Here is a 16715-nt window from a genome sequence, read left to right on the forward strand (position 1 = left end):
CTAATTTTTGTATTTTTAGTAGAGAGGAGGTCTCACCATTTTGGCCAAGCTGGTCTCAAATTCCTGACCTCAAATAATCCACTCATCTCAGCCTCCCGAAGTGCTGGGATTACAGGCATGAGCCACCGCGCCTGGCTGTGTCAGTGGTTTTAAACAGACAAAAATAAAGTGTAAAGTTGGTTTATAGCCAAGAACCATGATTTCAAATGTTATATTTCCTTTGAAGACACTGTTTCAGGTGGTTTGCTTTGGGGCTGTAGTCAAATAGATTAGACAACATCAGTGTGTGTGTGTGTGTGTTTTAACTCTAATTTTAAACGAAATTGATCACTAGTGAAATGTGGAATTGGTAGAAGATTGAATTCTGCAGTTTTTTTAATGTGATTTTTATTATTACACTTGATAGATTGATAGTATTTGTGAGTCATTATGGTATGGTTGGGAGTTTATTCTTTGGAGTCAGGCATACACAGATTTCTGACCCAGCCCTGCTTTTTAGACTTTAGACAAGTTATTTACCTTCTCCAAGCCTCAGTTCTCTCATGAGTAAAATTGAGAGTAACAATAGTAGCTCCTTCATAAAGTTGTAAAGGGAGTAAGTGACATTATCCAGCTAAAACAGTTAACAAAGCATCTGACACACAGTAGATGCTACACACATGATTCCTTCTCTTTCTCTGCCTTCTTCTTGTTATTATTTTATTTTTATTATTTCCTGCATTCTTTTATGTTTCTCACCAAATTTGGTACTACCTAAAATGGAATTTAAGAAGCTGCAGTTGTTGAGTTTGTAAGACATAATAAGGGTAATATGAGAAACTCATCTGATAAGAAAATTGTTCCTTGGAAATCACCTTGAGATCTTTTGTATTTGAGATACAAAAGACAGGAGAAGTAGGAGAAAGACAGGTGTTTTATTTGGGTGGATTACCTCCAAACATGTGGGACTTTCCTTGCATACTGGGCTTTCTTCATGCTGCAGAATGAGACTATTTTATCCTTTCAAGCTGTGGAACTGGGCTTACAGGAATCGGTGATGTAGGGACCCAGACCTCACAGCTGTATCCTTCTTCTCTTTACAAAGCAGTGTCACGTGGAAGACTGGAAATGGATTACATGGCAGGCTGACTGGGATTTTTCTAAGCCAAAACACTTTTTTAAACAAACCTTGTACTAAACACTATGGAAAGTACTGGAAAGCCAGAAAAAGGCTTGAATGTTAGTCCCAGCTCTGCACAGACTGTTGTGTGACCTTGGGAAACGAGCTGAAATTCTGTGCCGTTGTTTCCATAATTGCACAACAATGAGTTTGGACTCCTAGATGATCTCAGAGATAACTTCTGGCTCAAATATTTTCTAATTCTATATTTTTTTAGGTCCTCCAGCAATTATATTAAACTTGTTTTCTATCTTTCTTTATCCAAGGTTAACTTGTGATAAAAGCAGAAATAGGAAAGAAAACCTTGGGAACAGCACAGGATTCCAATTCAGGGTTTGAATTCCAGTTCTGATGCTGAGGAGCTACGTAACCTCAAGGAAATCTTGTTACCCAGTGTGTCTTAACTGTGGTTGCACATTTTATTAATCTGGGAGGATTTTAAAAAACACTGATGTTGAGCCCTAGTCTTGAAAATCCCAAACACTCAGGAATTGGTAGAGTATCAGAGCTCTCTATGTGCAAAATAAATTCAAAATGAAATATCACCTCACATCGTTATGATGGCTACTATCAAAAAGACAAGAGATAAATGTTGGTGAGGGTGTGGAGAAAGGGAACTCTTGTACACCATCGGTGAGAATGTATTAAGTTAGTGCAAAAGTAATTGTGGTTTTTGCCATTATGTTTAATGGCACCATTACTTTTTTTTTTGAGACAGAGTCTCGCTCTGTCACCCAGGCTGGAGTGCAGTGGTGTGATCTCGTTTCACTGCAAGCTCTGCCTCCCGGGTTCATGCCATTCTCCTGCCTCAGCCTCCCGAGTAGCTGGGACTACAGGCGCCCACCACCACGCCTGCTAATTTTTTGTATTTTTAGTAGAGACGGAGTTTCACCATGTTAGCCAGGATGGTCTCTATCTCCTGACCTTGTGATCCGCCTGCCTCGGCCTTCCAAGGTGCTGGGATTATAGGCGTGAGCCACCGCGCCTGGCCGGCACCATTACTTTTAATGGCACTTCTGCACCAACCAAATAGATTAGTGCAGCCATTGTGGAATACAGCATGGAAGTTCTTAAAGAAATTAAAAAGAGAACAACCAGCCGGGCGCGGTGGCTCACACCTGTAATCCCAGCACTTTGGGAGGCTGAGACTGGCGGATCACCTGAGGTCGGGAGTTCAAGACCAACCTGACCAACATGGAGAAACCCTGTCTCTACTAAAAATACAAAATTATCCAGGAGTGGTGGCACATGCCGGTAATCCCAGCTATTCGGGAGGCTGAGGCAGGAGAATCACTTGAACCTGGGAGGCAGAGGTTGTAGTGAGCCAAGATCGTGCCATTGCACTCCAGCCTGGGCAACAAGAGTGAATCTCCATCTCAAAAAAAAAAAAAAAAAAAAGAGAAAAAAAGAGAACAATCATATGACCCAGCAGTACCTCTTCTGGTTATATACCCAAACAAAGTGAAATCACCACCTTGTAGTAATATCTGCACTCTCCCGTGATCATTGCAGCATTATTCACAATAGCTGAGATATAGAAACAACTGAGGTGTCTGTCAGTGGATGATTGGATAAAGAAATTATAATTGTGTATGTATGTAATTTTTTTCTTTCTTAATTGCTGCATAATAGATGCATGTAGTTTCAGGGAACATGGGATCATTTAATACATTCATATAATTTGCAAAGATCAAATCAGTTATACAACGAAATTTTAATCAGTGTCAAAAAGCAACGCCATCCTGCCATTTGTGACAACAGGGATGAATCTGAAGGTCATTATGCCAAATAAAATAAGTCAGACACAGAAAGAAAAATACTGTGTGATCTCGCTGATATGTGGGATCTAAAAAATAAAGGTCGAATATATAGAAACAGAGGCTAGAATTGTGGCTACCAAGGGTGGAGGGCAGCAGAGGGCAGGATGGGAGGGAGACTTAGGGGAGATGTAGTCAAAAGGTACAGAGTTGCAGTTGTGTAGGATGACTAAGTCTAGAGAGCTAATGTACAGCATGAGGACTACAGCTATTCATATTGTATTGTATACTAAAAATGGGTAGCTATGTGAGTGACAAATATGTCAATCTGCTTGACTGTAGTAATCATTTTACTATGTATATCAAAGCATCACATTGTACACCTACAATGTATAAAAGTTTTTTTTAAAAAGCTCTCTAGGTGATTTGAATGTGCAGGGATCGAGGATCCCTGCAAAGAGCTGTGAATCTTAGCACTCTTACCTCTAAGGTGGAGCTCCTAAAAACAATAACAGTAACTGCCCTGTGTCACAATGTTGAGGATCACGTAAAATAATATAGACAAAAGCACTTTGCAGTGTGTAAGTGCACAGTAATAATTAAAGCAGGCATTGTTAAAGGACTTAGCCATTGCTATTATGCAAGTGGAAGGGATTACATTAGCATATTAATTCTGTTTGCTGGGGTTCTAACCTTTTCATATGAAATTCAGCTGCTATAGTTTAGCCACCACTCCCACCCCCAGTAGGACGTGGTAATTTACTTCTGTAGAAACTCCTAGTGCTGCTCTGTGACCCAGTGAGGACTTAATGATTACGTGTTGACTCAGCGATTATTCTTAATAAACACAATTCTTCCAAGTTTTGCAGAGCACATATTATCACCACGAATCACCATGACATGCTCATGTATCCCTTTGTGCCCAGCTTGTAAACACACAAAACTGTTAGATAAACAAGCCTAATGTTTTAGAGTGGGGGAAAATCAACTGTTTTCAAATTTATCTTATACTATCTGAATTCCTAATTAAACTCCTTTTAACATAATTTCCTTTAAGAACTCAATTTTAGGTTTCTTCTGTGGTTACCTTTCTTCGGATATTTTCATGCTCGACATTGTAACACATTTTTGTCTGTTCCGCTACTCCCCTAGAAATGTCCGTTGCCATTGCTCTTTTGGTATTGAATACTTTTTCTTTTCCCAGTCGTGTTGAAATTAGTCACACAGTGACTTTTGAAATTGTCCCACTTTGTCCTGGTCTTCAGAATGAGCAGTGGTGTAATTAACACAGACCTGCAGACTTGCAGACTTATTTTCATGAACTTGAAGGTTGCCTGTGACATGGGGTGTGGCTCTGTGTCAGGAGTGTGTATTCCCTGCCGCATGGCCACTCTACAGGATTGAGTTTGAGGAACACAGGCAGATCCCAGATGGTGACAGGCTCTGGGAAGGACTAGAGTGCATGTATTACTCCATTCTCTGACCACTCATGGCTGTAGCATCCATTCAGCATCCTCTACTCACAAGAAAGTATAGCTTGGAAAAACAAAAGAAATGTCTAGAATCTTTTTGACATCTGTATTTTTTTTTTTTTTTTTTTGGTGAATGATTTCTGACTTTTCTCCCATTATCATCATCTGAGAATTGGCTTCAAAAGGAGAAATACTTCTTTCCTAAGGAATCCCTTCAAATGATGAACATCTTTTGAGAATTTAGTGACTACTGACTGATTAAACAACTATCTAAATTACAATGGAGAGCAATCTTTTCTAGAATTAGAGCCCTCTATATTGTGGCACACGCTTCCTTCCCTTTTTCTGCTTATATGCACAGGACATAATACAGTTGATGAAAAAAATTTAACCTTACATATATATATTTAAGGTATATATATATATAGTATATATTATAAGGTATATATATTTAAGGTAAATATATATATATATATATATATATATATATATATGTAGAGAGAGAGAGAGAGATTTTAAAATGGCTAGCTGACAAACCAGGTCCTGTAGGCTGCATGGTTTTCACATTCTTAGAGGTTTGTAAAGAAAAAAAAATGCAGCAGAGACCATATGGCCCACAAAGCCCAAAATGTTTATTATCTGGCCTTGTACAGAAAATGTTTGCTGACTCCTGAACCACGTGGCATGTACCAATAATGAAGCACACTCACTTTTTACTTTCATGAAGAAATGCATTGTCTTTTCTCCTTTGAAGTATCCACTTCCGCTGGTAAAATCAGTCTTCACAGCTATTCTAAAAGGAGGCTGAGAAACCTTCTCTAGCTGGCTCTGTTACACAGGCTGTCCCAGCGAGCTCCTGGGTATAAGCTGCTCTTGAGCCAGAGCTGCTGTTTGAGGCTTGTTCATGCTCTTGCTTTCACTCCCTAGATCTCTCTTAGTATCAGCACCATCCACTAATTTGCTGCACACCTTCTTTGACCTTGACTTTTTGGGCAAATGCTTATTCCATTCCAATTGCTCTTGTAAGTCTGCTTTGCTACCTTCCCCTGCTTTTTTACTTATTTTACCCTCTGGACCTCTCTTCTGTCATCCCCTTCTTCTACTTTCTCCCCTAGCATCTCAGCCCTCTTGAGGCCAAGGCCTGCCACATCTAATATTTCTATTTCTGTCCTTTGTTTGCTCCTGTCCAGACCCAGTCTTCTCACTGGTTGCAAAGTGGGTCCAGTTCTACCACTGGAAACAGATTTTGGCAAATAGAGACCTTCTTATCTCCTCCCTCACCAGACCAATGGACCATTTTTGTGAACAGTAAGACAACCCTTCCTGGGTATTGCTCACATGCACCCCTCATGGTGCTTACCTAGGGTCCATATTGCCTGGTATAATTTCCTTCCCATGGACCTTCTGGCCACCTGCCTTCACCTACGACTGCAGCATTTCTCCATGTCTGCCACTGTGACTAGATCACTCCAGTGATCCTCTGATGGCCTTAGGATCCAACACACATTTGTAACCAGGGCCATTATAGCACTCAAGCTTCTGGTATATTTCTTTATTCCAGTCCATCTTGCTGAATCCCTCTGTTTCCTACCTGTGAGTGCCCCTCTATGAATGCTGATTTGATTCCAGGTACTATACTAGGCTGTGGAGTCAGAGATGACCAAGATACAGCCTTGCTCTCAGTATTTTTTGATGGAAGAATGATGATATGCACATACACAAATACAGAGCAAAGCAGTAGGTGGCAAGTGATTAAGCAAGTCACTAAATCTTATGAAAGCACAGAGGGGAATATTTAGAAGTAAACTCTATAAAAATAAAAATTCTGAACTACCTAATAAGAATATTACTAACTCTACCAAGTTGACCAATTAAATTATTTAATCAGTTAATATTTGATTCTGTTTTTAACCTTCCCTTAAATATATGGCTTAAAAACTAAACTTCCAGTAAATTTTTTCTAAGTAATGTACTCTTTCTCTGACTCATTATTTCATTTATTGATATCTTATTTTGACTCTAGCAATGTCTGTAACCATTAAAGTTCTGTAAATAAATGCAGTCTTTTGACTATAGTACATAAGACAACATCCCTCTTTGTAAATACCCCAACCCCTTATTAGAAACTATATTGAGGCCGGGTGTGGTGGATCACGCCTGTAATCCCAGCACTTTGGGAAGCTGAGGTGGGTGGATCACCTGAGGTCAGGAGTTTGAGAACAGCCTGGCCAACATGGTGAAACCCCGTCTCTACTAAAACTACAAAAATTAGCCGGGTGTAGTGGCACGTGCCTGTAATCCCAGCTAATCCCAGCTACTTGGGAGGCTGAGGCAGGAGAATCGCTTGAACCTGGGAGGCAGAGGTTGCAGTGAGCTGAGATCACACTACTGCATTCCAGCCTGGGTGACACAGCAAGACACCATCTCAAAAAAAAAAAAAAAAAGAAACTATATTGAATCCTCATTCCATACCCCAAGTGCATGAAATGATGTGTTGTAACTGGTGGGTGGGTTTGGTCAGTCCAGGTTGGCTGGTAGGTTTATTTATCAGAACAGACTTTAAGAGGTTGTCACTGAATTGCAAGAGATGCCTTTCAAGTAACTTGCATCTGGGTGCTTTGCACCTTTCATTTCCCTCTCCCTTCTCATTGCTTGTACATCTCCTTTCTGGCTTGCTTTCTCTCAGGCCCCTTTTCAGGATGCATATTGTGTCAAATATAAATTTGGAAAACCTAGCCAGAGAATACTTGACTTGAGGGAGACAACCCTAAGAACATTGACCTGCAGTGGGCACTCCGGTGGGGCTAGAGTGTTCACTAGCCTGCCCCAAGTGTGACTTCTGCTTGTGTGTATCACCCATTTCTTTATTCATTTAGTACATATTTTCCAAGCGATTTCTCTGTGCCTCAGACACTGTGTGAGGTCCTAGGGACACAATGGTGTGCAGAAGGGAAAACTGTTGTTGCCCTCACATGGGGGAGGTAGCAACAATTACAAATTTGCAGGAATAAATATGTGATAATAATATCCTAGCTCAACATAGAAAGGAAGTTATCTCAATATTTACCTAACAGTTTTGTAATGTGTGTGTGTGCGCGCGTATATGTCTTCTTCTTTTCTCTTTGTTAAGTGTGAGTGGAGAAGATGATGGCTAACACTGAGTTCTGTCATGGCCATGGCACTTTTATACCCACATTCTTTCTTTTAATCATGGAATTCTCCACCCCAGCCCTCACCCCGTGGATGTCGGAGTAAGACAACATTGTTATCACTCAGATTGTCATTGGGAGGGTGAATAAATGAATGCTTGCATTATGAGAGTTTGGGGGCAGAAATATGCCACAGACTCTTATCTGAAGCCATCAGATTTAGTGGCTGCGAACCCACCGAAGTCAGGGATTTACATTTTTTACAGCAACGAGAGAAAACTTCCCCTTTCCTCTGCAGAAGTCAGGACTGGATCTCAAAAATAGAAATGTGTCCTCCTAAATGTGTGCCCATCCCCGTGGTTGACAAACAACGGATTTCCCAAGATAGCTGCCACACACTTCGTTTCTAATCTCTGTATTGCTTCCCCGCCAGAATGTCGAAGTCCTTCCCGAATATGCCCAGTCATACTTTCTGAACTTTTGAGCAAACACCGTCCGGCTTCTTGTGCTTTCCTCAAAGACCCCAGGCACCGGCAGGGAGGACACGGGCCGGGGCGGAGCGCCCCTGCGCGGGGGATTCCTGCCACTCCGCGCCAGCCTGCGGCGCAAACGCTCTTCTCAGCCGCAGTCCCACCCGCTGCTGGCAATCTGAATGAGGAGCCGCGCTATTTTTACCTCCCCGGCTGCAATCCTTTATATTTACATGCAGGAAGCAAATAAATAAGGGATTAAGAAGGAAATGCGTGGCCTTAGTTTATCCAGAGCAGGAAGGGGTTGGAATAGGAGAGGGTATGTGAAGTCTGGGGTGGTGGAAAAGGGAGGTGGACTTCGGCTGGTTGTTTTCTCCCGATCATCCCTGTCTCTGGCCTGGAAACCCCCGTACTCTCTTTCTTCTGGCTTATCCGTGACTGCCGGCTCCCCCTCCACCGCCCCCATCTTTTGAGGTACCACCCGTCACCTCCGATGCTGCTTGGGCTGCTGCATCACTCTGCTGCTTTACCCCCTTCCCCGCCCCCCAACAAAGCATGCGCAGTGCGTTCCGGGCCAGGCAACAGCAGCAGCACAGCATCCAGCAACAGCATCAGCACCCGAAGCCCCGCTCGGGCGCGCTCTCGGGGGGCGGGGCGCACGCCCGCTCCGCGCGTCCCCGCGCCGCTCGCTCCCGCGCGCCGCCTCAGCATCCTCAGGCCCGGCGGCAGCCCCAGCAGTCGCTGAAGCGGCCGCGCCCGCCGAGGGAGGGAGTAGCCGCTGGGGAGGCTCCAAGTTGGCGGAGCGGCGAGGACCCCTGGACTCCTCTGCGTCCCGCCCCGGGAGTGGCTGCGAGGCTAGGCGAGCCGGGAAAGGGGGCGCCGCCCAGCCCCGAGCCCCGCGCCCCGTGCCCCGAGCCCGGAGCCCCCTGCCCGCCGCGGCACCATGCGCGCCGAGCCGGCGTGACCGGCTCCGCCCGCGGCCGCCCCGCAGCTAGCCCGGCGCTCTCGCCGGCCACACGGAGCGGCGCCCGGGAGCTATGAGCCATGAAGCCGCCCGGCAGCAGCTCCCGGCAGCCGCCCCTGGCGGGCTGCAGCCTTGCCGGCGCTTCCTGCGGCCCCCAACGCGGCCCCGCCGGCTCGGTGCCTGCCAGCGCCCCGGCCCGCACGCCGCCCTGCCGCCTGCTTCTCGTCCTTCTCCTGCTGCCTCCGCTCGCCGCCTCGTCCCGGCCCCGCGCCTGGGGGGCTGCTGCGCCCAGCGGTGGGTATGGCCCCGTGCCCTTTGCGTTGGCTTTCCCGCGGGGCCCTGCAGAGGAAAGCGAAGGGCGCGCGGGTCCGTGTGCTCCGGGCTTGTCCCCGGCTCGGCCTTTCCTTCCCTCCCTGCCTGTCTTTCCACCCTTCTCGTTCCCAAACCCCCATTCATCCCAGTTCACTTTTGGAAGTCCGTTTCTGTTGCATTCGCGAAAAACCCATTCCAATTCTTGTTGGTTCCACTGGGAGGTGTTTAGTGGATCCTGGGTCCCTCAGCGATCTCTGTGCAACTTGCGGAGGGGAAACCAGTGGATGGGAAATACAGCGAGGGAGCAAGTTGCTACTTTCGTGGTACCTTAATGTGAATGCGGGGAGGATGTAGTGATAATAGTGGCAATGGGCTGTTTCCTCAAATTTCGTATCCGGCGCATTCAGTGCGGTTGGAATTAAGGTGGGGGAGGCACACTTCGGGGACCAAAGAATTAAGGTGCTGAAGACATACTTCATGCACGACCTTTGGTTCTGATTTCTCAAAGTGCTTGTCATTATAATGAACAATTAATATAATACCATCTTCTATATATTGATGATTGGAAGTCACCGAAAGCAGAAAGCTGGCTTTGTCAGGAAAATAAAAAGAAATTGGGAAGCTGCCAGCATCTGTATCCTTACATGGCAAAGTATGTTTGCTCATCTTAAAGTTAAAAGAGAAGGGAATTGTCCATTTTGTTAAAAGAGTCGATTAATATTCGGTATCCATAAATTCAGTACTCAAGTTATCTTAGGAGCGTTCTTAGCTCTTGGATGGGATGCCACTAGGCAGAGTAGAGTTGTGCTTCTGTGGACTCAGAGAAGGGGTGGAGATCGGGGGCAGGACCCCTGAACATGTTCATTTAATGACTCTTCTTCCCTCAAGTTCATTCTACAACCCCCCCCAACACTTAGAAGTATAGATTTGAGTCTGACTAGAAATGTATATGTAAGACATAAATCAAAATAAATAGTGCACAGTTGTATAAGCCTTATTGGCTATTTATTAACTTCTCCAGGCCATTTTATTGTTGAAATAACTTGCTTTACTCTAGCTCTACTTCTTAGCTGCTTATAAATAGAAAACTTTGTGTTTGCAATTAAAGGAAAAATGCATTTTAGTGCTTATGTATTTATGGGGTAAATATGTGTGTGTTTGTGTATGTTTGTATTTTCTGCTCCCCCACCCCCCTACCTCCACCAGCTCCGCATTGGAATGAAACTGCAGAAAAAAATTTGGGAGTCCTGGCAGATGAAGACAATACATTGCAACAGAATAGCAGCAGTAATATCAGTTACAGCAATGCAATGCAGAAAGAAATCACACTGCCTTCAAGACTCATATATTACATCAACCAAGACTCGGAAAGCCCTTATCACGTTCTTGACACAAAGGCAAGACACCAGCAAAAACATAATAAGGTAGGCAGGAGGCTGGCTATGCAAAAGTAACTATCATGAAGAGTTTTCCTTTGATTTGATTTTCTGCCAGAATCTGAGTTCACAAATTTTACTGCAGCATTTTATTAAGAAAGCAATTAATATTATGATAGGGGAGAAACTGGAAGGAATTAACTTGGGATCTACTGGGATAAGACTGTTGTTTCTCTTCTCTGACTAAACTGGAACTAGAATTTTCTGATACCTGAAATGATATCCATGTATCTTTCAGGTACATTGGGCACTGAACAGTAGTTAAGTGAATGTGTTTATGATTCTAACTTGTTTCTGTGAGGCTTTATGTAAGGGTGCAGTATTCTGCCTTGATATAAAACTGCCTCCCATGATATAAAAACTGCTTTCAATCTGCACATGCAAGATTGCTTCAAGAAGCTATTTGGCTGCAGTGTCTCCATCAGTCTTTCCACTTAGAAATTGAGTGTTTAAACAGTCTCTTTGTTTCTTTAATTGATCAGTAGGAGGAAAAAAAATTTTTCTGTTGTATTTTCAATAGGTAAACAATTTGACATTTAAAAAGATTATGGTGACTAGACACAAATTATTTGCATAATATGAAGACCAATTTTGATTGGCATAATTCTTCAGTACCTACTCTGCATTGATTATGAGCAGTTGCTTTACTTTCAGGTTAGTTCAGAAAGTGGAACTGATATTTACCAAGGTATCAGTAGAAGACAAATGTTTAATATCCAAAGAGTTTAAGGGATCTTTTTCCCTGTGTACTATTCTTTACTTGAATTAATATTATTTTGAACCCCGAGCAGATTTACACAATGGATTATTGGTTCTTCTGTCGTTTATCGGGAGCAGAAAATAGAGTCTGTATGTTAAATGTTTCATTTTGACCTGTACTTGTTCAGGTGAGAACAACAGTTAGCAATTAACTGTCTAAACATCTAGAATTTAAGAAAGTATCTGCAGTTTACATCATTGTTTTTATTAGTTTTCTAAAATATAGGTGAGTGGTAACAGTATTTATCCCCATTTTACAAATGGGGAGCTAGAAATTTAAGGCTTTTGGGTGATTTTCCTATGTTGTAAAGCAGCTAATATAAAATTCAGGTGACCTGAATGTTTAATTTTTACTATTTTTTACAAGTTAGGTCTCTGAGAAAGTGCTTCCTTCACCTTGAATATTACTGGAGAGGTGAACTTTCTTTCACATTATTTTGAAGTGGCTGCTACCCACCGTGAGATAAATGTGTCTCTGTTCTCAGCCAGCCCTTTTCTCCATAAGCTCCTATATAACTTAATGGGGTGACTAATAGGTCATGTCTAACTCATTTGTCTTATTGATAGGAGAAATGGGTGTTGTCTTTAAAGAAGAGAAATCCAAGGCCCTTTTGATAAAATGCATTGAGGCTTTTATAGCTTTCCTTATGAATGAGACCTTTTAGAGTTAAGTGGTTAGTTCTCAAACTCCAGCACCTTTGCTTAGGATGCTGGAGGAAGGAAAAACAGCTGCCTCAAAGCCTGTTTCAAAGAATGCTCAAGCCCTCCTCAGCAGAGACTTGAAATTTCAGTGGCACTTTTTAATAACTCAGATGTTTGAGGCTATGACTAATGCTTGCCTTATAGTTTAACCTTATGTGGCTGTTTTCTTTGGTGGGACGTGGTTTGACTGTAATATACCTGACTTCCGTGATAATAAGGTTTGTTAAACCTGTACCCACCGCTTACCTAGAGGAATAGACTTCTCACTGTGGATCACCTGCTTGCCCTTGGAATGATTCTGTTTCATCCTCCCCCCACCCTCAATTGTAGTTGGGTTTCTTTTATACTGTACTTTGAAAAGAATGTTTCTACAGAAATCGTGTTTGAAAGCATTTTTCTTATTAGTTTAACTCTATAAACATTTGTTGCACCTTTCTCATATGCAAGCGGTATGCTAAGTATTCAAAGATAAGAGATAAAGGTTAAAAGGATGAAAAGACATGATCTATCCTCCAGGAGGCAGGAAAATGAGATAAGCAAGATTCTAAAAGTGCTCCCGTACAGGTATAGACAGTGTTGTTGTTTGGTGGGTGCCTTGAAATTACCCTTTGTGTTCTGTGATCTCCCTTTTACTTCTGTTTTTAAGCATCTCTTGAAGTAGTTGATAAAAAGTGTTCCATCTGCTTTCTGCTGTATCTTAGGATGACTTGCTTAATAACAGTGATGAGAGACACTTGCCAGTTCTGCTGCTTTAGAAATGTTTCAGTAAGAAAGTATAGAATTTCATTTCTGCTTTTATGTAAAGAAGTTTTTAATATCTGTGTTATGTACCTTTTTTTCCCTCCCCTGATTTCATTGCACTGAAGCACATTTTAATGAAAGCCTTAGAAATGCTGAATCACTGTGCCTTTCTCATGGATCCCTAGACTAGGGGTAGAGGTGGAAATGGAAATTCCCAAATATAGGTTGCAAGGCCAAGCTCCACATTTATGTCTGAAGAAATTTCATAAATGTTCAATGTTGATCAATCTTTATTACTTTATAGCTGTGAAAGTTAACATGTTTATTAACTCTTCCAGAATTGGTGAGTGTAAAAGCAGATTGTGCAAACCACCTCTTTGCATGCTAATGTTTCTGAATGCCTTAATGTTTCTTTGTCAAACAGTGTTGAAAAATCTTTTTTATCTGCATAGAGTGATGTATAACCAGTTGTCCAAACTGTGCCATTTTTTAAAGTAGAAGTGGGCACTCCTAATAATTATGCCAGGATAGTAGGCATAAACCAAGGTAGTCCAGAGCAGGCAGGGAGTTTTGACACCTTGGATCCAAATGCTGTATTCCTTGATTTTTGGTGCTTACTCAAATTCAAGATTCTTTAAAGACAATTTTATTTTCTGATGATTTATTATAAATTCTTTCTTGCTAGCTAGGAAGTCAGATTCCTGCCGTGTAGCAGTATTAGGGTCTGAAATGGAAAAATTTAATTTTGCTTTGTGATATTGTGAAATGTATTTGGTAATTATCCTGTTTCCTGGTACACAGCTTCGAAGACCCTTGGAATCTCCAGAGTGATGAGTGTCTTTCATATGCCAATGAGATGATGGGTGGCTGGGGGTCCCTAAATAGCTTCACGATGGGAGCTGGTCACCAGAAAGACCAGCACATTATTAGAGGTTTGGGATTTGCACCCCACAACCCCAAAGAGAGAGGCAGAAGGTTGAGTTGATCACCAATAGCCAGTGATTTAATCAGTCATGCCTATGTAAGGAAGCATCCATAAACACCCAAAAGACTGGGTTCTGGAAACTTTTGGATAGCTGAACATGTGGAACTTCCTGGAGGGTGGAGTTCCTGGGGAGGGCATTGAAGATCCTCGCCCTATGTGTCTCTTCCATCTGGCTCTTCATCTGTATTCTTTGTAATATCTGTTATGTAAATGGTAAGTGTAAGTAAAGTATTTCCTGAGTTCTGTGAACCGCTCTAGCAAATTAATTAAAGGGAATTGTGGCTACCCTAGTTTATAGCTGATCTGTCAGGAGCACAGCCCTCCATCTGGGGCTTGAGATTGGCATCTGAAGTGGGCATCTGTAGGCTTGTGGGACTAGGCCTTCAACTGGTGGATCTGACGCTGTCTCCAGGCTAAGAGTGTCAGAATTGAATTGGAGGACACCGAAGTGGTATGTGATGGAGAATCTGCAGAATTACTTGGTGTGTGGGGAAAACCCTCCCATACATCAGATGTCAGAAGTGTTGGGTTAAGTGTTGTGTGAGACTAGAGAAGGAAAAAACATTGCTTTTTTCTTATATCTCTTACTTTGTTATCAAGATCGATCTTTTTCACTTGTAGAGACTTTTATGGGCATAAATGGAATTGTATGATTACTAAATATAAGCATTTTATTAACCATTAATGCAATATATTAATAAAATGGACCATACATTTTAAAAGCAGGAGAAACACTTTAGATTCATTCATTCATTCTGAGATAATCCTATGTGGTCTGTTCCTAGGAGAGTTAAGGAAGCTTTTCCTGAAACTTTAGTCAAAAACTACTTGTCCTGCTGGGCGTGGTGGCTCATGCCTGTAATCCCAGCGCTCTGGGAGGCTGAGGCGGTTGGATCACCTGAGGTCAGGAGTTTGAGACCAGCCTGGTCAATATGATGAAACCCCATCTCTACTAAAAAAATACAAACATTAGCCAGGCGCAGTGGTACGCACCTGTAATCCCAGCTACTTGGGAGACTGAGGCATGAGAATTGCTTGATCCCGGGAGGTGGAGGTTGCGGTGAGCGTCACTGCAGTCCACCCTGGGCCACAGACTGAGACTCTGTCTCAAAAAACAAACAAACAAAAAAACCCCCTAAAAAGCTACTTGTCCTATATCATGCTCCCTTAGGATTCTCGTCTCTTCTGGTTGGGAAGGGATTGTGGAGATGCACGATGCATAGCACCGGACCTTGGGGAAAGCTGACTTTAGTTGACCTGTGTGGCTCAGTCTTTTGCTTTCTCTACTACCTACCACCCCAGGTTGAAGAGAGAAGAGAGAGAAGTTTAAGTGAATTTAGATCTTGGTGATTATTTTTGTTTCCTTCTCTATTTTAGGATAGGACTGGTTCCACATTTCTTGACTTTCCAGAAACCAGTTGTTCCATTGTTTTTGGTATGGGACAACAGAAAGAGGAACATAGGATGAAGACTCCCACCTGTCTCTGCCATGAGATGTTAGCACACGTTTTTACAATTCTGGAACATATATTTTTATGACCTTTATTATAAGGAATTAATTTTAAAAATCAATAGAAAGTTTTATACTGTGGAACATGGGGAAAAGATTTCCCTTCTGGAAGTTTCTTTAGCAAGCCTAGACTTTATCTAAAGAGCTGCCTTTATCTAAACAGCCTTCCCAAGTTTTCCACGTCTTCCTAAGCAGTCATTACAAAATTGTAATATATAGAATTCAGGCTTGTAATGATTTTACTTGTAATGCTTGGCATGTAGTAGGCCTTCTGTGGAATGAATTGATGATTGAACACTTATATGTTAGAGTATAGGGGTTCCCATGGAATTCATGTGATAATCAAACTAAAATTCAAAAGGACCCTCAAAATACTCAAGTATTTTTGGCACTGTGCTCCTCACTGCTACTGAGGAGAGATAATTTTGGTCTTGAGTTTTTAGCACTGCATAAGTCACACTAACTATATGCTTACACTACCTAAAGTAGCAAAAATACCTGTATCAACAATTTTTAGATAATGTCTCTCACTGCTACCCATCATTAATGTGATTGTGATAATCAAGAGCTGGTAGTTTTTGTTATTTTTATGGTGGAGCAAGATGTGTTTTTCTACTCAAATAGTTTCCAGTAAATCAGATTTACACATAGTAGGTGTTCAGTTTTGTTTGATTCAGCAGACATTTATTGAATACTTCTTTTGAATCAGGCGCTGTGCTAGACTCTGGGGAAAACGAAGAAGACTAACACTTTGTCCCTACCTTTGCTCACTGGTGGAGTGTCAGAATCAAGGTAGCCGCTGATGTGTGGTTTATGTTAGTGCAGTTACTAGTGGAAGGAACAGAAGGCTGTAGGCATCCAAAGGAGAGAATAACCGTTGCCTAGGGAAGTCAAAGAAAACCTCATAGAGGAAGAAGCAATTGAGCTGGCCCTAAAGAGCAATTAGGAGTTAAGTTTGTGCAGAAGGTGGAGAAAGGAAGAGCCACAGAATCGGCAGAGGAGAGGCTCCAGGTGCAAAGGCCTGACTTGCTTGGGTAGTAGCAGGTTATTTGGGTGGTGAGTGCAAGAAGGGGAAACTCAAGTGTAGGAAACTTCAAAGACAGAGTCTCACTCTGTTGCCCAGGCTGTAGTGCAATGGCACGACCTTGGCTCACTGCAGTCTCTGCCTCTCGGGTTCAAGCAGTTCTCCCACTTCAGCCTCCCATGTAGCTAGGACTACAGGTGTGTGCCACCACACCCAGGTAATTTTTGCGTTTCAAGTAGAGATGGGGTTTCACCATGTTGGCCAGGTTGGTCTTG

The 16715-nt window shown here is 42.5% G+C and overlaps 1 protein-coding gene across 3 annotated transcripts in view; it reads left to right on the forward strand.

Annotated features, from left to right (window-relative positions):
• The first annotated feature begins 8716 nt into the window (after window positions 1-8716).
• ADAM23 (ADAM metallopeptidase domain 23) overlaps window positions 8717-16715 on the forward strand; it is a 177591-nt gene continuing 169592 nt past the window's right edge. For 2 of the 3 annotated variants that reach the window (XM_009444104.5, XM_516049.8), the window contains exons 1-2: window positions 8717-9265; window positions 10490-10707. In XM_009444104.5, the coding sequence (XP_009442379.1) occupies window positions 9052-9265; window positions 10490-10707 (432 nt within the window). In that variant the 5' untranslated portion in view covers window positions 8717-9051. The remainder of the gene's footprint in view (window positions 9266-10489; window positions 10708-16715) is intronic. The other variant, XM_009444105.5, reaches the window with a different exon arrangement.

Source organism: Pan troglodytes, chromosome 13, assembly GCF_028858775.2.
Source record: "Pan troglodytes isolate AG18354 chromosome 13, NHGRI_mPanTro3-v2.0_pri, whole genome shotgun sequence".
NCBI lineage: Eukaryota > Metazoa > Chordata > Mammalia > Primates > Hominidae > Pan > Pan troglodytes.